At 43.0% G+C, this 26,887-nt stretch overlaps 1 protein-coding gene across 2 annotated transcripts in view; it reads right to left on the bottom strand.

The window, feature by feature from the left end:
• Window positions 1–26,887, bottom strand: part of Ss (aryl hydrocarbon receptor spineless) — a 180,099-nt gene that overhangs the window by 18,788 nt on the left and 134,424 nt on the right. For both annotated transcript variants that reach the window (XM_076437780.1, XM_076437781.1), the window contains exons 3-4: window positions 22,577–22,695; window positions 5,412–5,501 (exon numbers count right to left, since the gene is read on the bottom strand). In XM_076437780.1, the coding sequence (XP_076293895.1) occupies window positions 5,412–5,501; window positions 22,577–22,695 (209 nt within the window). The remainder of the gene's footprint in view (window positions 1–5,411; window positions 5,502–22,576; window positions 22,696–26,887) is intronic.

Below are 26,887 nucleotides of genomic sequence, written 5' to 3'. Positions count from 1 at the left end.
CTATTGAAGTACCTGAAGAGACAGTTAAAGAATATTCCAAAAGCGTCGCTAACAGACCGGACCGAGGCCTCGCAAGGTGTCAGAAAACGAAGAAAGGGATCACCGAATGGCCAATCATAAAGCACCGCCCACACGATGTCGCGTCAAGGATCGAGCGGACAAGCCGGAGGACAGGGTACGTTGGATCGGCTCGCGCGTCGATCGCGTTCACGTAAATCCCTTCCGCTCGCGCGTTCCTCGTCCGTCGTAAATCAGCCGGGACGCCGGGTGAAATCGACGGAAACACGATTCGGCGCGATCAAAGGACCCTCTACAAATTGAAACAAATCAGCCGGCTAATAATAATTAATCCGTGGGCCGCATTAATTATCGAAAGCCGTGGCGCGGCGCGGCGCTGCACGTCTCTCTGTCCTCTCTCTCTTTCTCTCTGCACAGCACTCTGCGTGGCGTGGCATGGCGTGGCATGGCGTGGCATGGTGCGTCGTCCAAAGCCGCCCCCTAACCGGCCTTTAGAAGCGCATGAAAACCTCCTTACGGGGCCCGAGCACGAACACGCGCGCGTTTTTGCGCGGATACGAGCGAGCGGCGTGCGCGATAATGCGAGGCCGGAACGCGGCGATACCGAAACTTGAGCTCTCAATTACGCCCGAGAGTTATGACAAGCCCTTCCACCCCCTCGCTCTTTATCCTCTTTGTAACCCAACGGGGTCAGGTTAGCAGAGTGGGGGCCACGGGACCCCGAGACACGGGGACCGCCTCAGGGCCTCTCCGACCCATGATCGCGTCTTCATTAGCGGCTATTAATTGTCAAAATGTGCCACATAATTCAGCGCGTGCGAACCAGCCCGGCTGTATTTAAACTTAACGCGATCAATTGATTTCTATGGGGAGCGGGCTGCCCCGAGGGCCTCAGGCCCGCTCGATGGACCCTCCGATGGGCCTGTTGTGTTGCGAGGATGGTGCGAGGAATATAAAATGCTGCCCGCGTGGTTCTTGCTCTGGAAAGACTGAAGGTCCTCTTGAACCTCGTCCACAATTGTGGGCTTTTCGACCTGGATATTAATCTTGCTTGAATTAGTTTTGAAATAAATTTATGTACACCCTGTACTGCAAATCAGTGGAGTCAGTAAAAACAATGAAGAAATGAAGCAAATAAAATGTTGGCCGAGTTGTTCTTGCGTTGGAAAGACTGAAGAGCGTGTTCTTGAACCTGGTCAACAAATGTTGACCTTACGATCTTGATATTAATCTTGCTTGAATTAATTTTGGAATACAATTTATGTACACCCTGTACTGCAAATCAGTGAAGTCAGTAAAAACAATGAAGAAATGAAGTAAATAAAGTGTTGGCCGAGTTGTTCTTGCTGTGGAAAGACCAACGAGGGTCATCTTGAACCTCGTCAACTGGATAAATATTCTCTGTGCAATTCGAACTCTGTCGCTAGCATTATCTTATAGCTTGTCAACAGAACTGCTTCAATCGCGCGCAGCCCCCACCGCAGCTATTCTTTAATCTCGTTATTTAATCCAGTTCCTCGCGCAGCAGACGATCACGTGAAAATCGTATTACCGATTGATCAAAACGCTTATTAACTTACGGTAGCTATTACACGGACACTGACCATGAGGCAGGTGTTTATATAAGAGGTGCTTTCCGAAGAAATCGATTTATGCAGAATTTCTATGGACAGAGTATAAGATCTTAGCTCGCTCCACGTCGATCCGCAGGAGGACTACGCCGCCCAACGCCTCGTCGCGTCCAGCTCATGTTCAGCGAAGGATGAAGGGGGTTGGACGCGTCGCGTCGGGACGTCCATTGATACGCGACGAGACACGCAAACGCGTCGTCCAGGGCCCACATTGTAAAGAAATCAGTCGAACGAAGGGCTGAAGGAGGGAATGGAGGGGGTCCGATGATTTCCCGACTCGATGACCGTGTATCCGAGCCGACGTAATCGCGGGGCGTTTCGGATGACGCGATTACACGGCACTGTAACTCTGTAGAAAGCGCGCCTGCCCCCTACTCGAGATCCAACAGCCCCCTTTAGTCCCTCTCCCTTTCCCTTTGTCCCTCCTGTCCTGGAACCACGGAAAAACCGCGTAATGACAGCGTCGGGGACGCCAATGTTCCTCGCGGTAATTCACGAGCCGGGACTCTGGTCTCTTTAGTTCGGTATCTCACGCGAGAAACAGAGAGGCGAAGGGTGTCGCGGGGATGGAAAAAAGCTCGACTCAGGGGTGGAGAAAGAGAGACAGGAGGTGGAGGGAAGGGGAGCTTGGTCGGTTGCGATTGTTCACGGAGTTGGCACGCGGCTTAATTGGCCTGATAGAGTCGATTCAATGCTCAACGAGCCTTTATGCGGCCCGTGACCCGCGTCGGATAAAAGTAATAACTTAACCGAAAGGTCATAGGGTGCTTATCGCTCGCGGGCCTCGCTGCCGCAGCGCACAGCGAAATCTGACGCGCAGGAAGGAATCTGGATGAATTCGTGACGGCTCCGGCGAGATTAGAATTGCCCGGTTTCTTTCGGTGTTTCTTGGGCTGCTAAGTTCAGCTTTCGAACGGCATCGGTCACTTTGGATATCGCTAGACAGCGGATTATATGCATTTATGACGAAACAGGATATGTGTACTTTAAAACAGTAAAAATATTAGAAGAATTGTAAAATACTATTCTGTTCTGTTCAAGCTATTAAACATACTATTAAGAAAGACAGTAAATTTATATTTGACCCATTTAGGAAGAAAATCCGCTGTCTAAATATCACTTCTATTTCTGCTGCGGCCAATGAGTTCTGTCAGTGCACGTTTCTGGACTTTCAATGATTTTCTTTGTAATAAACGCTCTGTCAGGGTTAGGACAAGTTTTACGCAACAATGTGTAAGTTTTCCTCCCCGAGAAAATCGCGGCCGGAGCTCATTAGACGGCGATACACTTCGTTCCTCTTAAATATCCCCTAATCGAGACGAAAAATCGTCGTTCGCCCACCGGGGGTATCGTGACGTGTGTGTAAACCGTTTGCGTGCCCGGTTACATCTCAATGAATGCTAGAGCAAAGTCCTCCACCCCCGGAGGAATTATTCTTGCCGGCCAACCGGCTGCTTATATAAACAAATTACCCGTTAAATGCGATCGAGAGGCGAAACACCGTCGGAGGGGGAGAATTACGATAGGCGTGGTATCTCGAAAAAGATTTAACGAGGTTTAACGTTCTTTAATCACCACCTTCATTGTAACGAAGAACGAGCGCCACCTCTGACGGAAAGTTTCAACCTAATTTCTGAAGGGCCAGTCTGAGTCTCAGACTCTGAGAAGTCGTATAACTCTCAATGTTTTTCCAATAAAAAAATCAGAACAAAATTCCATAAATCGACTGCGGATCTTTATGCATTTATGAGGAAACTAGTTGGATGAAATATAAAACAGTAACACATAGATTAGAAAAATTAAAGAATATATTGTAATGTTGTTTTAGACATTTTAATCCTGTTTCCCACGGTGAATGCAGAATATTTTTATTTTGCATAAAGATTCGCAGTCTAGTCATAAAACTTCTTCTAAATATGGTAACAAGTTTGCTTTCATTTTCCCTTGAGCAAAACGAAATGACTTTCCGAACGACCTAATATCTAGAGGACAGTCCGCGCATAGTTCGTAGTACTTTTTTTCCCAGCGCGAGCATCGTTCGAGCGTGGAATCGTGAAAGAGGCGGATTAACCGGAGAAAAAGCCATTCGCCGTGCTATCCGGAACAGAACGATACCGTTCAACCCCCGGCGAACACACCGAAATGCGATCCTCCTGCTCACGCAACCACGCACGCGATTCGCGACATATTGCCAGAAGAAAATGGCGGTGGGCATTAGGGTGGAGAAGCGGGGAGGAGAGACGAAAAAAAATGACGGATGATGATTTCCCGACGCGCACACGATGACTGTACGACAGAAACGCACGCGAACGCTTTTGTGCAGAAGATGTAATTGCAGGAAACGACGGATGATGATTTTCCGATCCGATGATCCCGCGAAGGGAAACGCGTTACAATATCGCGTTTCTTGTAAACAAATTTCGCGGGGCGATCGCTCGGAACCGTACGCTTTTCTTCGTCCCACGGCTCCTTCGCCAATCACGCCCGCCATTACGGTCTTTTGTTGGCGGTGTGTGACGTCAGTGGCGCCAGGAAAACAGATTATTTATATTAAGAAGGCTTGTAACGGGGGAAAAAATTGCTGGATGCTTTCCGTCTTCATGGTGCGCTCCCAGACAAAATTGCGTATCACTTTTTCAGGGGTGTTGAACTTAAGGTGGTAGTCTCGTTTCCAGGATTGCAAGGAATGCGCCTTCTCTTTCCTCGATAATGCAAAGATGGGGTTTTTTCAGTAGTCAAAAGCACTGGATAAAAGATCGACGCAGTCGTCCCCTAATTTCCTATTTTTACGTTTACGTAATTTTCATTATTAAATTGCAAATTTGCTGCCACCGCGGCCTAGATTGATCTTTCATCCAGTGCTTTGGCTACTAAAAATCCCCATATTTGCATGATCGAGAAATGAAAAAGCGCATCCTGCACCTTTGCAATCCTGAAAAACGAGACTGCCCCTCCAAAAATCCAGTAAAATTCTCGGATTAACATTGACACCTCATTGGAGTCAGTACAAATAGGTATATATCAAGAAAAAGGATTCCAGAAGGGTTGAAGCTCTGGACTGACCAACAAAGGGTCGACCTATTTCCCTTGGTCCCAATAAACACAGAAACACTCCCGGAAATTCGACAGAGTTACGGACGAGGATTGAAACAAAGTAATCCTCGAGCTGCAGGGGAGGACAAGGGGGCGTAAGAGGGTTGTTTCACCCCCGATGATCGTTCGCTCCTTTTGAAAAATGTACGTCCGCCGTCCGACAGAGGGAAAAGGGCGCGTTTCCAGCGACGAAGGGGATGATACCTGCGTAAACGTGACACGTAGATCGAAGTTGACGGGCCTGGCGTGACCGGCGAGTGTTGGGTGTGGACACAAGTCGAGCGAAGATAAACCAACACCGAGGGGACAGCCACTGTGCCTAGAATTATGGAGTAATGAGAGAACGGGGAGAAATATCACCGTTCCGCCGAATAAATACGTCGTTTCCTTGAGCCGGACCGACACGCGATCGATGCTCCGATGATTCGTCAACTCCTGGACGCGGTATCGTCTTCCTGCTGGTCGCGACTTTGGTTGAGCTTTATTAAGAAAATTAGTGCCGCTTGCAAGATACCGGGAGCATTATCAGATGCTGGTTTTGCGTTCGAAGTCGTGTCCGATGATGTCTGAGCAAGTTTGGGGGTGTTTGAGAATTTTTAAGTAGGGTACTTTCAGTGTGCTGCAGTGTTGAATGGAGTTTAGGGTGGTTTTAGAGAGAGCGATTCCTACCTGATGGAAGCCAAGGTAACTCTCTATGCTGTGTGTGGCGAAAAACACCTCCCCGTCGCAGGTGAGGATGAGCAGGAACCCGTTCAGCGCCTGTAAAACAACAATTTTATCGTCAAAATCGATAAACAAAATATGTCTAAGACTCTACATTGCTCAAGTTTCTCGGTTATTCGAATCCGCAAGGGTTGAACAAATTTCCCCTGGCAATTTCAGAAAGGTTGTCTGAAAAATTCCCTCTCTTATGATAACCCAGATAGCACCACGGCTCGTTTCCTTTCTGAAAACGCGGACCAGCTAGCTGAAAACCGTTCCGGAAAGTTTTCCCATTTATCGACGTCCCGACGCTGCCGCGCCGGCTTTCGAATACCAAAACGAGCCCACAAGTCGAACGTACATATCGAAGCCCGAAATATCCGTCCCAGTTTAAACGGCCGACGAGCTATACCGTCGACACGGGGAACCGTTTAAGCCCCGTCTGCTAGGCTTTGTTGCGGGTCTGTGTCTGTATTGTTTTGTTTTATTTCGACCCGTTGCCGTAGGTGCCCGTGCCTGGCACGCCAGACAGCCTTTATTGTTCTGAAATGTGAAGAGAGCCCCGCTTCTGCATCGGTGTCCTTCGATTCTATAACCTTTGCGATTTCCCTTCGATCCATTCTGTCCATGATTTTGCACTGTTCAAACCCAAATTGAAACCTCGGATTTTATCCAGACTGGAATTAAATTCGTTTCGTGTTGCAGCTGTTGAGTTTTCAGTGATTTTTCTGTGTTTCAGAGTAGGGGATGGATTTTAACTACTCCTTTCTATTAACCTCTATGAGATAGATTTGTATAAAATTCGATTTGTCTTACAGCTGGTGAATTTTTTAGTGATTTTTGTGTTCAATCTACTAGTCAGTAGATGAATTTTACATAACTACACATTTTTATCAACCCCTTTGAGATAGATTTATTTGATACAAAATTGAATTTTCTATTTTTAAAAGTCAGGAAAGTTTCAACCCCATTAATCAGTTATTAAATGCGAAAATCTATCAAAATTGTTTAGCCAAAACTTCACTTGAATTTCAATTGAAACTCACCTACCACTTCAGCAACATTTTAGTTGAAATGCAAAGGTAATATATCCCGGCCAATCAAGCCGAGAATTTCGCAACAACCCCTCCTGACAGGAGCCGCCTATCCAGCCTCGGCACACCATAACCGATTGACCTGGGGGACGGATATCGAAGCGATCGCATGCGCGACGGATGCTGCGATTTGATTGGTTAATCCGGAGGGTGGGTTTCTCTCGGCGTCCGCGTCAATATGGATCCGACGTGGAGGGTGAGTTTCCCCGGATCCCCTGTACCCCGAATATAAGTTGTAATAGGATTTTCTCATTGCCCACCCCCTGGCTAAGACCGTAATGGCCGACATGGCCATTTCTGTAAAACATCCTGTCCCCGTGGGATCCTCAGTAATCGGTGCGATTGCGTTCGAACTCGGGAACACGGTGATTCATTAGAAAATTGTTTTCTTACCATCCACTCATTACGTCCACTAAAATACAACATAAAATATTATATTACAATTTCTTTGCCAGTTAATTCTTGACGATCCTTCACCACATATTTCTTTGAAAACATTTACTGAATTTAGCAATACTTTTCTGCAGAAGAACATTCAGCTATAATTCAACATTAAAAATGTAATATAATTCTTCTATCAGTAAATTCATGACGAACCTCCACCACATATTTCTTTGAAAACATTCACTCAATTTAGCAATACTTTTCTGCAAAAGCACATCCAGCTAAAATGCAGCATCAAATATTACAATTTTTCTATCAGTAAATTCATGACGAACCTCCACCACATATTTCTTTGAAAACATTCACTCAATTTAGCAATACTTTTCTGCAAAAGCACATCCAGCTAAAATGCAGCATCAAATATTACAATTTTTCTATCAGTAAATTCATGACGAACCTCCACCACATATTTCTTTGAAAACATTCACTCAATTTAGCAATACTTTTCTGCAAAAGCATATCCAGCTAAAATGCAGCATCAAATATTACAATTTTTCTATCAGTAAATTCATGACGAACCTCCACCACATATTTCTTTGAAAACATTCACTCAATTTAGCAATACTTTTCTGCAAAAGCACATCCAGCTAAAATGCAGCATCAAATATTACAATTTTTCTATCAGTAAATTCATGACGAACCTCCACTACATATTTCTTTGAAAACATTCACTCAATTTAGCAATACTTTTCTGCAGAAGCACATCCAGCTAAAATGCAGCATCAAATATTAGAATTTTTCTATGAGTAAATTCATGACGATCCTCCACTGCATATTTCTTTGAAAACGTTTATTCACTTTAGTAACATCGATAACGTCCCCTGATGCATAATTTAAGAACAATCGAAGACGTATCGAATAAAATATGGAATGGAGAAAGCTCCCTTGATTTATTTGAGGGATGCACCAGGAGGATGATCGCCGATAGATAAGGGATGGAGTGAATTCGAGGGATTTTTATTTTTCGCGTGAGCTGACCGGTAAATCAGTCGCGTGCCGGTTGCGAATACTCGCGTGTTCCGTCCAAGCGTGAACTTCTAATACCCCTTCATCCTCACCTTGACTCTCGTGTATTAGCGGGTCGCCAATAATACTTCACGCACGAAATCTTTCCATTTTCTTCGCTCATGCAACTAGAAGTCAGGGGCACGGACACGGGCCGTGGCCAGTATGCAGATCCTAGAAATAACCAGGATCGGAATTATAGCTTTCGATGCTGGTACCCCTTCGGCTACGCCACGTGCAATTTTCCTTCTAATTCGTTTTTGCGCTCGTGCGCATCGTTAACACCGTACTCGGAATCGGAATTCATGTTTTCCGCACCGGTGAGATTCATTGTCCGATCCCCCCATATAACGTTTATTGAAAAATCTTTGTTAAACGTTCGCTAATCTCTTTGTTTCTTCTGCTTTTAGCTTTTTGAATCTTAAAAATTTAGGAATAAAGATAAAATAATTATCAACATCCTGTTGTACTTCTCAGTGAGAGTTGGGAGATTGTGATTCAGTGCAGAGGAAATTAAAATTTTTGTAAGCATTGTAAAATGATAAAAAAGTGAATTAATGATGAAATACTGAAGAATAATTGAATTCCAGGCATATAAATACGATATTTTAAATATTTATGCGTCCGAGTATAAATCAAGGATGAATAAAAACGCGTTTTCAGTTCTGCCCATTAGTAAATGCAAATAAAGCTCGAACCGCAGGTGTTAAAATGCAACAGAGTGCGGGTAAATGAGTATCAAAATGAAAATGGCCGGCCGCAAATGTATTTTTCGTTGTTGTATCAGTTGGCAAGTTAATATTAAACGGCAATTTGTATTTTTCGTAATTTCTTTATAAAAGCGTTGCAGATTTTTATCCGCGTACCGACTATAAATTAAGTAATGACTCACAAATTCCTATAAACAACCGCGGTTATTCTTGTTAAGCCTTATACAGTTTAATGAGTCTCATGCTCGATGCGCCCGGCACACGCATAAATCATATAATTGACGTACGTTGCTATATCGCGGTGGAAACTTCATTAATACATACAAACTGATTGAGACCTTTATTCCGCGGGGATTCCGTTCACGGATGGTAAGTGCAATTATAGAGCTATTTAATTGAAACATAACTCATTAACATCTGCCAATTAACATGCCCGTGGACGGTGGTGTGCGTTCCCAATTCTTACAGACTTCAACAATCTGTTTCAATGTTGTGCAATTTAGTATTATTCGGAATTCTGCACTATTCAATTGGGATATTCACATTTTTCGTGGTGCGCGCAGTTTTCGAGTTGCTATTGAATTCTGAGCTTTCCAAGTTGGATTCAAAATTGACAATTTTCAAATTGTTTTTAAATTTGGTAGTTCCAAATTTGCTGGTTTGAAATTCGCTACTTCTCAATTTCGATGTTACCAAATTCAGTATTTTCCAACTGTAGTGCTGCAAAAATTTGCCACCCTTCAACCTGAACGCTATAAAACCCTCAAAACCTAAATCAACTTGCAAGTTATTATGTTTGTAATTTTTAGACTGGACTTACAAACTCACCCTCTCCTACCTTGCATATCACAAAAACTTGTATGGTTCAATAATATGCATAACAAAATTCAATACCTTCTGCTTTCTCACCAAATTCGTTGCTCCATAGCTCGATCATCCCTTTTTTTTTTATAGAAAATCTCATATGAGATTTATTTCAACATAATAGAGAATACAAAAATTTTGACAGAATATAAAACTGGAGATACATAAACGTTATAATGAAACATGAATATATTCATTGAATACTATACATAGTGTAGACCAACCGCTTATACACTAATAAGGCCGCAGCTTTTGAAAAATAACAACATGTAACGACAACCCTTGATATACGGTTTGGCTATTATCAGTGAAATGGGAAGCTGAAAGTTGATTTTGCGGATCTTTTCAATTAACATTAATCTTTCCTCATTGTATAAGTTGCATTGCCATTAAACGTGGTTCAGAGTCTCATCTCCCTCCAAGTCAACTCAGACCCTCCACTGTTCCATACACAAATAAAGAACCAATCAGTCCGGATCAAAGCATACCGCGAACTATCATCAGTCCAATTCCGAACGTCCAACCATGGTGGAATGATGGCAAGGTGGAAATGATATCCCCGGTACTCGTTTCGCGTGCGTTCGATAGGGGTGCGTGGCCCATCGGGCCTCGGCAGCTTCACCAGCTGCAACTTTGTCGTTCGTGCGTCCTCCGTCGATAAGCGTCTTTTCTGTCACGACATGCACATACATACACACATTCATACGAACGTTTCATAAATTTACAGCTTTGAACGTATCCCGACGGCAGCGGCGGCGATTCATGCGACCGACGTATTGCCTTTCGGCGTTTCGCTAATTAAGTCCTTCGGTTGTGTATCGTGTGTTGGGTACCGCAAGCTGCCGGGACAAACGGCGTCTCCCAATAGGCCACTTAATTACACATGCGTACATGTTAATGAGCGGCGGCTTGACTATCGTGTCGCGGTAAGTAAAACGTCCGCTTATTAGCCGACTTAGGCGAGACTACGCGTGTTCCGATATTTTTCTGCCGGCCGGAGATGCTGAAAGAAAAACCTGCGATGGGGGCTGTTGGCTGCCCGTTGCCCTGATCACGTGCTCATGCGAATCTGTTTGCCAAGTGTGCTGTCTTCACCAGAAACCTGGGAGTCTTCCTCTTAGAAATTATTTCATGATACCAAGTAATGTTGATTCTACAATTTTTGTTGGTTGTGCACTTGTATTTTTGTTCAATGTAAAAAGTACCGGCATCACGTCAATAAACTGAGAGTCTTGCTCCTAGAAATTATTTCATGAGATCGAGTAATATGAATTCTACAATTTTCGTTGGCTGTGTACCCGTATTTGTTTATTCACTGTTGAAATGATGATTTTCTTCTTGGAGAGTGAATTTTTTGATGTAGACGTTGACAGTTTTTAATACTAAATATTAATAATTGCACTGTCTAGTTGGAAAAAGGTACAACAATATTTTCAACAAAAATATATACTTCAACCCTCGCAGCCATTCGATTGCACCGAGTTTATTAAACGGTTCCGCAGAAGGTGAACGAATCGACCAAAGCATACGACAAGTAGAATAATAATAATCGCGATAATGGTCTACCTGAAAGGTTTCATGCTCGACTGTAATTAATTACCAGGGGCACGGCTGGTGGGGCGTGCTTTCTTTAAAAAAAAGCCCGGTACGAAAAAAATCCTACGGCATTTCTCTTTTATTTTTTTCATGTCTGACAAGAGAGTCGGTTCGGATGGCTAGACGGCGCACTTCCGGAAAGTCACCGGCGACCAGCAAAAGTCGCTCGAAAGTGTTTTATGGCCGCGAATGATTAATCACATCTGCATCTGTCCGCGCAGCGCACACCGATGCAGCCGCAACGGGCCTCGTTTCTTGCATCGTTCTCTGCAGTGCGCACGGTCTTTCAGATTTTAATTTAGCATGTCGATTGAGTCGTCGTCGCGGTCAATTTGGCTTGGGATTGCCTGTCGTCGCGCAGAATGATTTTTTCATATGTGCATATTTTATTTCGCTTTTGGTTGAATTTTGCTCACATGAAGTACAGTGATTCAAATATTCACGGCCAGTGTCTCGGCAGCAAGGAACAATCTGTTTTATTTCGCTTATTGTTGTGCATTGCCCGGATCTCAGAAAACAATTTTTGAGGAGGTGAAGCAGTGAAGCATAATCGAGGGAGTATAGTGATTCAAATATCCACGGTCAGTGAGAAACAATCTGTTTTATTTCTCGCTTCTCGTTGTATTTTGGGTACGAGCAATTCTAATTGAGAATATGTGATCGGAGGGATGCGATCCAATTCGTCGAATGATTTACTGCAGTATAGCGATTCAAATATCCACGGCCAATGAGAAACAATCTGTTTAATTTCGCTTCTTGTGGTATTTTGCTCGGATCTTCAAAGAAAATTTGAAAAGTGATGAAGCAGTGGTCAAGCAATTGCTAGTTTAATTGAGAGTATGTGATCGGAGGGATGCGACCCAATTCGTCCAATGATTTGATGGATAATCAAGGGAGCGTAGTGATTCAAGGATCCACGACCAGTGTCTCGGCAGCGAGAAACAATCTGTTTTATTTATAACATTTGATTTTTATAATTGTGTTGAATTTTGCTCGGATTTTATAGAAGAAAATTTGAAAGGGTTTGAAGAGCAGTGAACAAGCAATTGCTAGCTTAATACCGAGAGTGTCATCGGAGGGATGCGACCCAATTCGTCGAATGATTTACTGCAGTATAGCGATTCAAATATCCACGGCCAATGAGAAACAATCTGTTTAATTTCACTTCTTGTGGTATTTTGCTCGGATCTTCAAAGAAAATATGAAAGGGGATGAAGCAGTGAACAAGCAATTGCTAGTTTAATTGAGGGTGTGTGATCGGAGGGATGCGACCCAATTCGTCGAATGATTTACCGCAATATAGCGATTCAAATATCCACGGCCAATGAGAAACAATCTGTTTTATTTCGCTTCTTGCAGTATTTTGCTCGGATCTTCAAAGAAAATATGAAAAGGGATGAAGCAGTGAACAAACAATTGCTAGTTTAATTGAGGGTGTGTGATCGGTGGGATGCGACCCAATTCGTCGAATGATTTACTGGAGTATAGCGATTCAAATATGCACGGCCAATGGGAAACAATCTGTTTTATTTCGCTTCTTGTAGTATTTTGCACAGATCTTCAAAGAAAATATGAAGGGGATGAAGCAGTGAACAAGCAATTGCTAGTTTAAATGAGAGTATGTGATCGGAGGGATGCGACCCAATTCTTCGAATGATTTGGTGGATAATCAAGGGAGCATAGTGATTCAAGGATCCACGACCAGTGTCTCGGCAGCGTCGACGCCAAGGTAAGAGGAACGCCGGCGATACGTAAGGCGCAAAAGGGGGTGGTATCTAAGGGAGGAAAGGAGCACGCGATCAATACGGGAAGGACTAGCGGTGCCAGACCAAGGCGAGCCCCGTCCGACCACCAACCTAACCTCATATCATCCCATCCCATGCACCCACCTAACCTACAGTTACCTTTGACTCAGCCCGTGTCTCACTGACTCACTACACTCTGCCGATCGCCTCGTTTTCCCTTGCGCCCGACTTCCGGTTATCAGTCTTGCCCACCATTACAGGTATGAAGGAACGCAATCCGGCTCTCTACCAACTATGTATTATTCCAACTGTGCCTCGGGGGAACATCCCCTGGGTCACAGGGGGTTGAGAACGGCTGTCAGTAGCTTTCACAATTATTCTACGTTCGTTGAATTTTTGCTGAATTTTCCGCAAATTTGCTCGTGTCCCTCTATCTCTCGCCGCGAACATACATTTATGAAGTTCGAAAATTTTCAACAAAATATTCGAACACATAATTCGATAGACTTTGATACGATTTTTATTAATTTCGTATCTACAAAGACTATTGTCACTCGCGAGATTCTATTCGATTCCACTTCCTTAAAATTCATCTGGAAAAACTAAAAACTGCGTAAACATTCGCAGTCTAGTTGTTATCCTACCAGCCCAGTAAACAATTCCATTGATTGATGACTAGACAGCGGATCTTTACGCAAAATAAAAATGTTCTACCTGATTTACAACAGATTAGAGTGAATTGAAAATTTCTTTTCTTTCTTAATATGTATGTTTAACAGGCTGAAAATGTTAAAGCAGTATTATAAAATTCTTCTGCTGTTTTTACTGTTTTAAATCACACCTAGTCAGTTATTGGTGACTGATGGAGTAAAATTCCCAATTCGATAAAACCGCTGGAACAAAACATCGATTAAAGATATAGATTTCCAGATACCGCGTTCATTATTTTCAGTTCGTGATACAATATACTTCGCGATTAAAGGAAACATCGGCACGACGTGTCCAATAAAAAGCAGGCTCCGACAGACCCTTCCCGATTAGCGACGGGTATACAAATGTTCTTGTTAAGACCTGGTAGAAGTCGAAAGGAACAAAGCCTTTATGTACACATCGTCGCGAGCCGTCGGATGTCGTATCGAGATTAATCAAATAAGATAGCAGGATAATCTGTAGCTGCGATCGGGAACCGTCGCGCGAGATGAGTCAAGTGATTCAAGCGGCAGGTGTCAAAGCTTGCCGATGGAAGGTATACGGCCATTGAGTAGCAGCTTGCCGGTTAAATGAAGTCGGTTTCGTTAGCTAAAGTGTTCTTAAATCGTCGGACAGAATGTGCACTGTCGATGATAATCAGCTTATTATTCGCCGTCTCATTTGCGCGGTAATTAACCGCGTTGGCTAATGACGTCGGGAAAATACGCTGACCGCGATCTAGCCGATTTTTCGAGGTGGGAATTACCTCGAAAGTACTTGAAAACAATAAATATATACATTGTTTCCCAGTTGAAAACCTCTTCGATTAAATTCTGTGTAATACTTCAAATTTGATGGTGAAATTTTTGATTCTGTGGTAGAACGATCGTCTAATTTGTTCCAAGAGGTGCAGCAGGACAATCGAACAATATCAATCGATGGTACCAACGATTCTCGAATCGTTTAATTTTTCCAACGTCGAACGGAGTGTCTGGCCGTCTTGTGCAGAGATCTGCACGCTTCAATGCTCTTACTTGTTGCTGATGCTTGCATGTCTGCCCCTTCTGTCTCCTGGTTGATTGCTCAACTTCGTCCTGACTGTTTTCCTGTCGTTCAACTCGTTCGTCACGAGAAATCCTTCGTAGGAGCAACCTTCGACGTGCTTCGGGGTTCGAGATCCTGCCAACACGATGAACAAGCGTCTTCTTCAAACAACCTGTATGTATATTAAATACCCTCATACATCGAGAACGAGATCCCAACGAACAAACGAAAGCGATATATCAGACTGGAAATCCTATTATCTCGTCAAACCGACAAGGCAATTCTTTTATTGAAAATCATGTGTAACTGCCCAGCGATTTTGCTCAGCCTCGGCCGAAATGAATTCGCATATGTTTATTTAGATTAGATGCTCGGTTATATAAAACACCGGGGGACTTCTTATATAAGCGATTAACCGGCCGGTGGATGACTGACAGCCTTCTCGGGAATTGCTATGTCCTGCTTGGGAAAAATTGTGGAAACACGGATTCTCTAACTGCGATGCAGAGAATCTGTTTTGAGCAGGATTCCGTAAAGACGATTACTGACTCGTGATAAAGATTTGAACAGAGTCTCTAACAAGTATGAACGTTGCACCTGTATTTTTAGATAAAATAAAATTTGATTCGTTTGTAAATGTTTGAAAATGTAGCCGTACAAAAAATATCAATTTTCTTTTAGTTTCGCAAGTAGAGTGCACCCTTTTGCAAATCAATTTCACCCTTCTGCAATTTCAAACTTTTACAAACAGAGCTTCTTTTAGGTAAGTTTTTGCAAAAATAAATCAAAGCAAATGTAAATTAATTGTTATAAGTTTTTCACTTATAGGTTTCACCCTGTGCAAATTAATTTCACTATTTCGTAGATCAATTTCACCTTTCTGCAGTTTCAAACTTTTACAAACAGAGTATTTTCTAAGTAAGTTTCTGCAAAAATAATCAGTCGATGCAGCTGGACATTCGTTATAAAAAAAGTACTAACCTATGTATGTCGAAAAGTTAGTAGTTCAGGAGATATTTCAATTTAAATAATTATAAAACACCATTACTGTCATACTAAGACATTAGCGTTCATTTACTAGTGTAACGTCTTAGTACGACAGTAATGGTGTTTTATAATTATTTCAATTGAAATATCTCCTGAACTACTAACTTTTCGATATTCATAGAATTTTTTTTATAACGAATGTCCAGCTGCATCGATTGATGTATTAAAAAATACCTCATTCCATTTAAAAAAATGAAGTTTACCTTCATATGTCCTTTACGCATCCACCTACAAAAAAGCAACTAATATCAGATTAATGCCCCGTCGAAACCAAGCAATTTCCATCGGATGCATTTTTTCCTAACGCCAATAGCAGCTGAGTTATTCAGGTGGCCTGTTTGAGGTGCCTTACCCTGTATAGAATTAGCAAAACGGTGAATTTGGAGTGCGAAACCTATAAGGACGTTTTAGTCACTGTAACTAAAGAAAATTTTACGGCAATGGATTAACTAATCTCGGAAGTAAAAAATAGTAAATCAGGCGCTGACTTTCAAAAGACAGTGGTTCTGCCGTTCGAGGTACCCGATTAGGCTGTCATCAGGTCCGATCAGGATTGACCCTGCGTTGACAGCGAGCAAAGGGAAAGTTTCGATCGTGCGAGACGGGAGGCACCATCGCAAGGATCCCCGGGATGTAGGTGGCAATTGGAAGTTCGCTGGAACCTGTGCCGTATAAGTATAGCCGAGCAGCTATATAGTGAGAGGCAGCGGGAAGAAAAATAGCTCGGTTATGATTACGGGTTACCGGTGGCGGGGGTTGTTCCTGACCACGACCCTCTTTTACCGCTACTGCGGTGTGGCTGGCGTATTAATGCGATACACGATAGCCTGCTGGCTATTAAATAAAAAATATGGGAGCAAAATGGCTGCTTTCGCGGCGATACGTCACCGAGAGGCGTGATTTGTACCGAACCCCGGCGAAAAATCGCCTCGATCCTGCTACCAGCATGGAAACCGCCTCCGGAGAAGCTTCGATCAATTTTCGGTGTGTCGATAACGGAGCTAATGGACAGGTTGTCGATCGTTGTCTGGAACCCTCGATCCCGCGGGAATTGCAGATCGTGCGAGCCGCTTAGGCAGACCGATTGATCTGTCGCGGATGCGCCGCCATCGCTTAACCTAGACCGCGTGTCCTCGATTCAATCCATCGATCACAAAAACACACTTTTTTCAATTAAACAAATTGTTCGAATATTCAGCTCTTCGCCCTGAATCAGAGGCTACTTCTAATTTATTTTTGTTTGTTCTCTTCATTCTTTTCGTTTTCTCTCACAACTCTCATCCTTCCACTCTCTTTCCCTTTTTTCTTTCCTTCTCTTCCTGCTTTTCCTTTCTCTCTCCATCTAACTTTGCCATCCACCCCTCTCCCTCTCCGTCTTCGGCTAATATATTTTTTTAAATTTCCCCTGAATCCCTTCTTCCATTCATTCTCCCTCACTCTCCACACCTTCTGCACCGTCTGTCATCTTGAATCAGAGGCTACAGAAAGATTCATGAATATTTGCTCAATTATTATTGTTGTCACATCCTCTTCGTCGATCATGGAATCATTGGGCGTGCAATTTATAACTGCGGGGCCCAGAAAACGCAGAATGAGATAGGACGAAAACTTTACAAGAACAAGAAAACGTACAAAAGAGATATGCTGAATAAAAATGCACTCGCCGAGCTGAATACCACAGCGGAAAGACCGGGGATCATTCCGCTAGGATAATAAACAAGAAACCGCGTCGCTAAAATAAAAGTAGATATTAAATCGAAGGCGCGAGAGCCGAAGAGTATAATATATCTAGGTGTACCCGGTGGATCCGTGATGCTCGCGAGAGGATCGAATATCGGATATCGTCCCAGGGTAGACTCATCGATTCCATTAATCAGCGCCGAAAGAAGGACGAAAAGGTGAAAAAAGGAACTCGACGACGTGACGCGACGGTACGCGTTACCGCCCGTTTTTCGGTTTCCTTTTTTTTCGTCGGTTTGCGCAGTCGCATCATTCACTGTTCACGGTGTCAAGAAAAGTATGTTCGAGTTTCATAAAGGAAAGCTGAGAGGCGCGCTCCTCGCGACGGGGGGCGCGCGTATCGTGCGTTTTGCTCGGGGTGATAATTTGCAAGAGATGGCAGAAATGGATTGGCAAAAGTATGTTCTTCTCGCCGATTGAAAAATCCCTGTTGGTCGGCGGCGGGCGAGTGTGTGCGTGTTTTATTAGTTTATCTCAGCGATTTCAACCTGTTCCAGGACGGGACCCGGCTGATTAATGCTGATACGGCCGTGTTCGCAAAGATAAAACGATCGGGCGAACTCTAGCCTCGATATCGCATTGTTCGTTATTTGCAAAATTAGCTTATTTCCATATGATTCTTAAAAGAATTAAAATTGAAAGAATATCCCTGAAAGATTAAATTGAAAGAATATTCTTGAAAGGATAAATTGAAAGAATAAATTGAAACAATATTCCTGAAAGAATAAATTGAAAGAATATTTATGAAATAATGAATTAAAAGAATATTTCGGAAATAATGGATTGAAAGAATATTCTTGAAAGAATAAATTGAAAGAATATTTCGGGAATAATGGATTGAAAGAATATTCCTGAAAGAATAAATTGAAAGAATATTCCTGAGGGAATAAATTGAATCAATATTCTTGAAAGATAAACTGAAAGAATAAATTGAAAGAATAAATTGAAAGAATAAATTGAAAGAATATTCTTGAAGAAATAAATTGAAACTCGAGCAAACTCATGCAAAATTCACATAATAAAATGTAAAGTTTAATAACTTGAACCTTAAGCCATACAATAAAATGTATTAAGTCTAAACTCTATAAAGTCATACGATAAAATGTGTTAAGTCTAAAATCTATAAAGTCGTCCACTAAACTGTAGAGTTGAATAACGAGGAAAATATTTGATGATGAACAGTGATGTTCGAAGTTCAAGAAGAGCACATCTAAATTCACAACCGAACGTTTCGCGGCAAAGTCGTCCGCCGGAATATTTAATGCAATTTCGCAGATAGCGATCCTCCGGTGTTTCTCAGTTAGATAGCGTGCGAGGAGATACTTTCTTCGTTTAATACTTACGATTTTCTCAACGGTATGCGGATACATTACTCCTGTAAAGGTTTCCTAGCGCGAGACAGTTACTGCGCGTTTTCCAACACTCTCGGCGTGTTCCTTCGTCCGGGGAATTGCATCCTCGCCGCCGGGGAAACTGTAAATCTGTCGGCGCGGACCCCGAATCTACAAACTTCTTTCTTCCTCCGTCGTTTCCGAGACTTTCGAAAATCAACTATGTAACCCCATTAAGAACAATGATTTATTAATCTGCCGCGGCGTTGTTTGGACTCCCCACCCGCAGCCACTTATCGATGCATTCGGAGGAGTCGAGCTATATGAAAATGGCGACGCTTATTCTTCCCCAATAGCTTCTTTAGCCTTGTAACTCCCAACTATTTGAAGTAATCATTTGAACTATGTCGAGTGTAATTAAAATTTTGTCTAGAAAATATCTTGCTTCATTAACACGTGTTTGCGACGAAAGGAAACTGACTGAACATTGAATGAATGAAAAATTCAAGGTACTTTTTCGGAACAATTAATTTCTGGTTGTCAACTTGCCAAAAGGAGAATGTTAACCGGACGTTGTGGGATCGGCGAACAACGTGGTCGCTCGAAAAATCCTGGGATCCTTGAGGGGTGGCGTCCGGTGTGTCGTGGAGTAGAAAAATTCGATCGCGCCGCCGTAATTTCGAGAGTGCCTGGTGGTGGCGGTCGGCTTGTCATAAACCGGATTTACTGTCGGGCTTCGTGAACTTTATGAGGATCGGCAAAACGCCGTATAACGTGGCCATCGCGTCGGGGCAGAGGGAGGTGGATATATTCCAGCGGCCGGTGGGGATGGGACAGGGGAGGTAGAGAATGGCAAGAGGGAACGAAGGCGTAGGAGGCCGAGGGAAGTCCTCGGAAGGACAGGTTCAAGGAACTCCGCGAATTATAGAAAATACGAGTCCCCGACGAACGGTTAATCCCCTGCTACCCCTGCCGCGCGCGGCCGAGCCGAGCCGCGCTTGGAATTATTGAAGGTGCCCCGCGAACGAAACCTTTATCGGATTCTGTTTCGTACTTCGCCTTGTGCGCACTCGCTGTCGCACAGTATACTTCGCCGGATTCATTATCGTTCTGCCCCGGTGTCGTTTAAAGACGACGGCCGTTGGTTAATTGGGGGGACGATTTATCGCCGCTTGATTTTCAGCGCCGGTCTCTCGCCGCAGTGCTCTTCTACGAAGGATTATTGTTTGGGTCGATGCTTCCAGTATAATTAAACTCCCGACGTTGAGCATCATTGTTAATCTTAGTAAGATCTGTCGCGAGCGCGCATCGTTGTTCCTTTTTCTTTTAATGTCGAAATAAAGTTTTGATCCTTTGGTGTTGATGTTTGTACAGCGTCGTAGATGTAGACACACAATAGATATAAATTTTGTTGTTTTTTTAGAAAGTTATCGTGACAGGTCAATTTAAAGCACAATGTCTGCTCAAACCACTGTCGGCCACCGAAACGAAATTAAAAGGACCTTGTATGAAAACCGAGCAAACACTGCTGCCTAACACGAACGCAATTAATTAAATACTGTTTTACGAGCTTCCTGTACGGAACTATCAGGTTATTAAGTATGAAACTTGACAAATAAAACACAAATTTCGAACACATTTGTCAAGTTTCATACTTGATGACTTGATATTCAAACAAGAACCCTCGAGGAACTTCCTAGAAGAATGACATTTCACGTCCAGTACAGTTATCGACAATGGAATAAATTACTTAAAAATAATCTAAGCTATTCGATACACAATTGAGTGACACTATATTGTTCCTCGCTTTCCGATGAACACAAAATGGTGACTAGCAGGCTGTCAGAGTGTCCCATCCGGGAATCAGCTCGCGGCACGAGCTACGTAACGCAATTAACGAGCGTGCAATTAATAACCGGCCGTTATAGATGCTGGCAGGAATCGTTCGATCGCATGGAATCGCGAACACCGTTTCGTATCGCTTATCCATCCCCCTCCCTATTACACCGTGACTCCCCCCTCCCCCCAGTTACAACGTTCCCCATCCCCCTGTTTCACCTGGAGAACCATCCCCCTCTCTTCAGACTATATCGGTCTCAACCCCTCGCTCTGTTTCACCCGGTGTGCGCGGCTAAAACGCAGGAAAGGGAACGTAATAGCCTCGCATGATACACCGCCATTAATCCGTGTATATACCCTTCCATACTTTGGAGGAATAGACACCTCGTACGCCTCGGTTTCATAGCCGGTTCATCAGCCGGATATCTCTCCCCGCTCTCGCTCTCCTTCGACTCTCTTCCTGTCTCTTCCTCTCGCGAACGATGATTTAATTTCGAACCGTTCCTCGATTATATTCTCCCCTTTCTCTGTCCCTTTCTTTTTCTATCTTGTTCTACAGATCGTCTTGCTGCGATCGAGAGCCAATTGATGATCGGGAGGATCACTGGTTCAGGGTCAAGGGAATTGGGGTTGGACCAAAGGAGCGTTGCTCTCAGAGGATCGAACCTCCCCTTCGATTCTTGCTGTTTCCGATTGGCAGAGAGGGGAGAGGAGCTGCTGAAGGGTGCTGGCTAATGGGAATAAGTAGCAACTGTAAAAATCATCAGAATTCAACTCGAATTCTCTGCACTCCGGCATGCGCGATTCAGGGGTGTAAAATCGAAATTTACTGTTTCCTTTCGATACAAAAAATTTACATCAGACCTCGCACCTTAAATTACATAGCACGAATTTGCCAATTAAGATTGGAATTAAATTCTTCGACTCTGGCATGTCCAATTTAGGGGTGCAAACTCAAAGTTTACTGTTTCCTTCCGATATAAAAAATGTTTATTAGACCTCATCCCTTAAATTACTTAGCACAAATTTACCAAATAAGATTGGAATCAAATTCTTCGACTCTGGCATGTTCAATTTAGGGGTGCAAACTCAAAATTTACTGTTTCCTTCCGATATAAAAAATGTTTATTAGACCTCATCCTTTAAATTACTTAGCACAAATTTACCAAATAAGATTGGAATTAAATTCTTCGACTCTGGCGTGTCCAATTTAGGGGTGCAAACTCAAAATTTACTGTTTCCTTCCGTTATAAAAAATGTTTATTAGACCTCATCCCTTAAATTACTTAGCACAAATTTACCAAATAAGATTGAAATTATATTCTTCGACTCTAACTTGTCCAATTCAGGGGTGCAAAATCAAAATGTACAGGGTTCAGGGTTGCAAAATCAAAATGTATTGTTTCAGACACCTCATCCCTTGAATCACGTGGCAGAAATGTACCAAATAAGATTTAAATTAAATTCTCTCTACACTCAACCACGTCTATCAGACCGATTGTTTATTTCGCATAAAATGTGCATGAACGTAGAAGCAGTCGAATTCGATTTCCGGCAATTAGGGATTCGATATAACATCCCTCCGCAACAGTTCATTCATCTCCCATCTGTCCGGCCACCCACTCGTTCGGCCATCGATCCATCACGAGCAAGTGTACTAGTCGTTAGATGAACGGACACGCCGATAAAAACGCGTTCTAATTCCGTTTCGGGCTTGCCAAGAAAGAAAGAGAGAGAGAGGGAGAGTGACGTAACCGATTATTCCACCAAGCAACCGAGTGTTCGCCCGGTGTTCACCGCCCTTAAATGATGAACGAGACGCTGATGACGTGGTTAATGATTTCCCCGCGGTACCTCTCGCCCATTGCTGTTACGAGGATTTGTTTTGCGAACAAGCAACGTACATATATGCACACACTCCGGCGTTCACGTTTTCGCGCTTCCAGAGGAACCCGATGATTGATCGCCCCCCGAGCCACTCACCTGAAGGAACATTTCGCCGTCGAGATGATGATGATCGTAAGCTGCGAACGCGGCCAACTCCCTCGCTCTGTAGTGAGTGTCGTGGTGCGAGTTCTCCTCTTTGTCTTTGTGCATCACCACTGCAACAGAAATTCCGGGCGTCACGCGTGCTCTCGCAAACCTGTCATTAAATGATCCGGCTAACTGGCCTGGCGCCGGCGACCACGCCAAAAAATTGAAAAATTATTATACGTCTGCATTAACGCAGTAGCCGGTACCGATCTTATAATTGCAGCGGCAATTATGTGTGTCTACTGTGTCTACTATGTCGATCGTAGCACGTTGCATTTTTGGAAAATGTCTTCCCTTAATTATTTCACTGGATAATTAATAATGCAGCGGTAATATTAAATTGATTTTATGTATCTCATTCATGTGCTTTATTCATCTTCGTGAATTTTCTTTCTCGGATTTTATGTTTCTTCCAGTTTGTCTTACCTGTATAAAATAAATTTTCTTGAATTTTATAGGCTGCCAGGAGTATAGCAATCTTATAAACTGTCAATAACAGTCAAGACGAGGGTTAGTATGTTTTATCAGGATTGTATCTCACTAAAAATAACCGTGTAGTTTGTTGTGGATAATTTTATTCTCGTAGATACAAGATGAAACGTCTAGGCTACATAGAATGTAAACGAAGCGTGGTCGTCACCTTATTCGAGCAATTATAATTATTGTTTAACAACGCTGGTCCCGCATATTAGTCATTATGTTGCGTACTTAACAGAAAGGAAGGCAGGTGTAACAGATCGACGGATTATTATAGGGCTTAAGAGGAAGTGTCGCTCACATCCTGTCACGTATTGCGGGATCTCCTCGAAAGTTCTCCAGTAATCTGTTTCCGTTTTCGTACTGTTTCGTCAAGGATTCGACAAAACGGGAGTAGAAGGATAAGATGTTTATCGTTCGATCAGATAAATAAATTATATTAATCGCTCGATCCAAGGGAAATGACACTTTGATAGAGAAAAATAGCTATAAATAAGGTTCTACAGGGTCATCCGTTTTTAAACGGCCAAACGTTAACCAGCTGTAGAGGACCCCAAATGGAACAACTTTTACCCCTACCACTTTTTTTGTTTCGGCCTTGATTTCCAGATAATGGCAAAAAACCATCATTTTTTGAGTTTACATAAAATTAAATATCTCAGGACTCCAATGCTGAATCTTGATGGTTTCTCCTTTGTTTAGTTTAAAATAAGTAGGGGCATCTTTTTTATTGAATAAACTTTTTTGTATGACCTTCGGATCATGGTTTTTTTGGCGTGGGGCACACCGCCACTTTCCAACTTATTTCTTTCAGGCTCCACGGTGTGCCCCATTTATATGGTAATGAAAGAATACAAGCTTCCAGCTTGATTTTATTGTTTATCGTTGATTAGATGTAGGCTATTACACAAATTAAATATATGCATATACTATTTGAAGAAATGTTGGAAAGAATAGATTGAGAAATTGGAGAACAATTACCCCACTTAAATTAATGAATAATAATTAAAATTTTGAAAATACAGGATATTTTGGTCAAATTTGATTTTATTCCCTTACCCTAGAGATCCATTGACACCAAACCTACCGACCATCAGGAGTGACTGATGTGTATAGTATTATAAAAATAACAAGATTAAATTTATTTATATTTTGTACGAATTTTATTTATACTGGAGTCAACATAAATATTCAATAAATTCCCATGAAAACACCTTTACAATATCAATAATCGTCAAATAAAAAATCTAAAATCGGTCGTGTTACCTCTCGCGGTAGGATTTAGTGTTAAATAGGGATCTCTGCAGCAGTTAGGCTAATCGCGGCGAGTAGTCCGCCGCGCGGCGTTTCAAGATCAAGTGCGAACAATGCCGTGGTAGTGGTCGGTTGTTGCGCGCAAGTGAAACGCATCTTGCGATGCGCACGCAGAGATCGGCTTTGGTACACGATTTTCGTATCATTTACACGAAGAAACCGATCGCGTCCGGATAAAATACGATATTTTCAGGAGTTCCAGGCCGAGGTGAAGTGAAAGCGCTCGGTATCACCGAGTGGCAGCGCCCTAACGAATAAGAACAAGACCACCTGCGAGAGCTCTCCTCTCGGGCTCTCCTCGGGATAGGGGGACCCCGAAGAAGAAGAAGAAGAAGAAGAAGAAGAAGAGGAGGCTCCGGTACCGATGCGTTTCGAAAGTGAACAACCTCTCGAGGAGCATTTAGCGTCGAAGGGCATCGATGCGTGCATGAAAGATGCGCGACTACGCCGACGGCCGCTCATAAAAACCGGCACGCAATATACTCTCTGTCAAGCACGCGTGCGCCACGCGACCCTTCGGGGCCAGTTTCCATCGGAGGAGTCATCGGAGGAACGCGTCAATCCCGCCTCCCGCCCCCAACCCCGGTCTTCTTAAGAGGATCTATTAAGCCGGTTTAAAGCCCATTTCGAAATATCAACGGTCCTCCACACCTGCATGTGTAATCCTCTCAACACGACTCTCTTGGACACGGTAGACACTCGACTGGTATTGATAGTAGCGCCATGGGAGACCCATAAAATGGTTCAGCTCAGTTTTATGTCTCGTCGAATGGCTGCCGTTATCGTAACAGGTTCACTAGGGCAATTGGACTAGTTGCATAGAACATGCATCTAATTCCTGCATGAACAGCACACTTTCTTCTTTTCAACATTCAAAGGAATCCTCAGACGTTGACCTTGAAGGCTTGGAGATCAATGTAGAGGACACTGACGTGTAGGAAGCTATTTTTATTGAAATAAAATTCGGAAGAGTAATTCTAGGATGATTGGAACATCTTCGAAGGGTTGATCTTGGAGGTTTGTAGATCCAAAGCAAGATCTTTTTATTGGAAGAAAACTGAAGAATGATTGGAAAATCCTCATAGGTTTACCTTGGAGGCTTGTAGACCAATATGCAGAGGGCAATGACGTCTGAGAGGCTATTTTTATTGAAAGAAAACTTTGGAGAACGATTGTAAAATCTTCAGTGTTGACCTGGAGACATGGAGATCAATGTAGAGGACACTGACGTGTAGGGAGCTATTTTTATTGAAATAAAATTCGGAAGAGTAATTCTAGGATGATTGGAACATCTTCGAAGGGTTGATCTTGGAGGTTTGTAGATCCAAAGCAAGATCTTTTTATTGAAAGAAAACTGAAGAATGATTGGAGAATGATTGGAAAATCCTCATTTACCTTGGAGGCTTGTAACCAATATGCAGAGGGCAACGGCGCTCTAAGACGCCATTTTTATTGAAAGAAAATTGTGAAGAGTAATCCTCAAAGAGAAGAATCCTGATTGGAGAATCCTCAAAGAGGTGACCCTGGAGGCTTGTAGATCCAAAGCAAGACCTTTTTATTGAGAGAAATTTTGAAGAATGATTGGAGAATGTGATTGGAAAATCCTTGGTGATTCTGCAAGGAAACTGCAGGGTCCACGTGGCTGGAAGGGCGGTAACAGGTTGCGTCGAGCAGGAAGGAAGATCGCGGGTTCCGATTGGTGGCCGAACGAGGATCGTTTGAAAGAAGGAACTCGAACGATGCGACGCGTGCAGGAAGGATGAGCAAGACGGAGGTTGTTCACTCGTAAATAGTCGCACGCAATGTCGTGAAGCGGCCGCGTTCTGCCACGCGACCCTCTGGGACAGTACCCCATTAGGATGGCCGTCGGGATAACGGCGTACCGCAGGATACACAGAAAAGAACCGAGAACCTCCGGCCCGCATCTGCTTTATTTACCGTCACGACAATTCGATTTTCAATGGTCGGGTTTGTGTACCCTAACCCCGGCGCTCGGCTAACGACCGTGGCTAATGTTTCCCCAATCGATGACTTCTTCGCTTCCGGCCGGCGCTCACCCGATCAGGGAAACGACCACATCGGTCTCGGTTCGGGGAATGGCTATCAGGGAAACAGGTCGCTTTTTATTCGAATGATCTGTAATCTCTTAACCCTTATGTCTATACCTGGAAAATTGTCTTATTGCGAGACGCTAATTAACATTGCTGCAGATTTATTTTTGTAAATTTCACTTTCAATTGTTCAGGTAAGTAGAAAGCAAATTCAATAAATTTAACTTTGATTTTATATGATCTAATGACTAGACCTTTTTTAATGCATTTATAAAGAAATTGGCTGGGTAAAATGTAAACCAGTAAAAGATTAGACATTCAGAATATTGCAACATTGTTTTGAATGCAACAAAACGTCATAAAGGGAAATCGATGGAGAACATTTTCATTTCGCACAAAGATGCGCACAAACAAATGT

Source organism: Lasioglossum baleicum, chromosome 14, assembly GCF_051020765.1.
Source record: "Lasioglossum baleicum chromosome 14, iyLasBale1, whole genome shotgun sequence".
Classification (NCBI taxonomy): domain Eukaryota; kingdom Metazoa; phylum Arthropoda; class Insecta; order Hymenoptera; family Halictidae; genus Lasioglossum; species Lasioglossum baleicum.
This window is presented reverse-complemented; position numbering and strand designations above follow the sequence as displayed.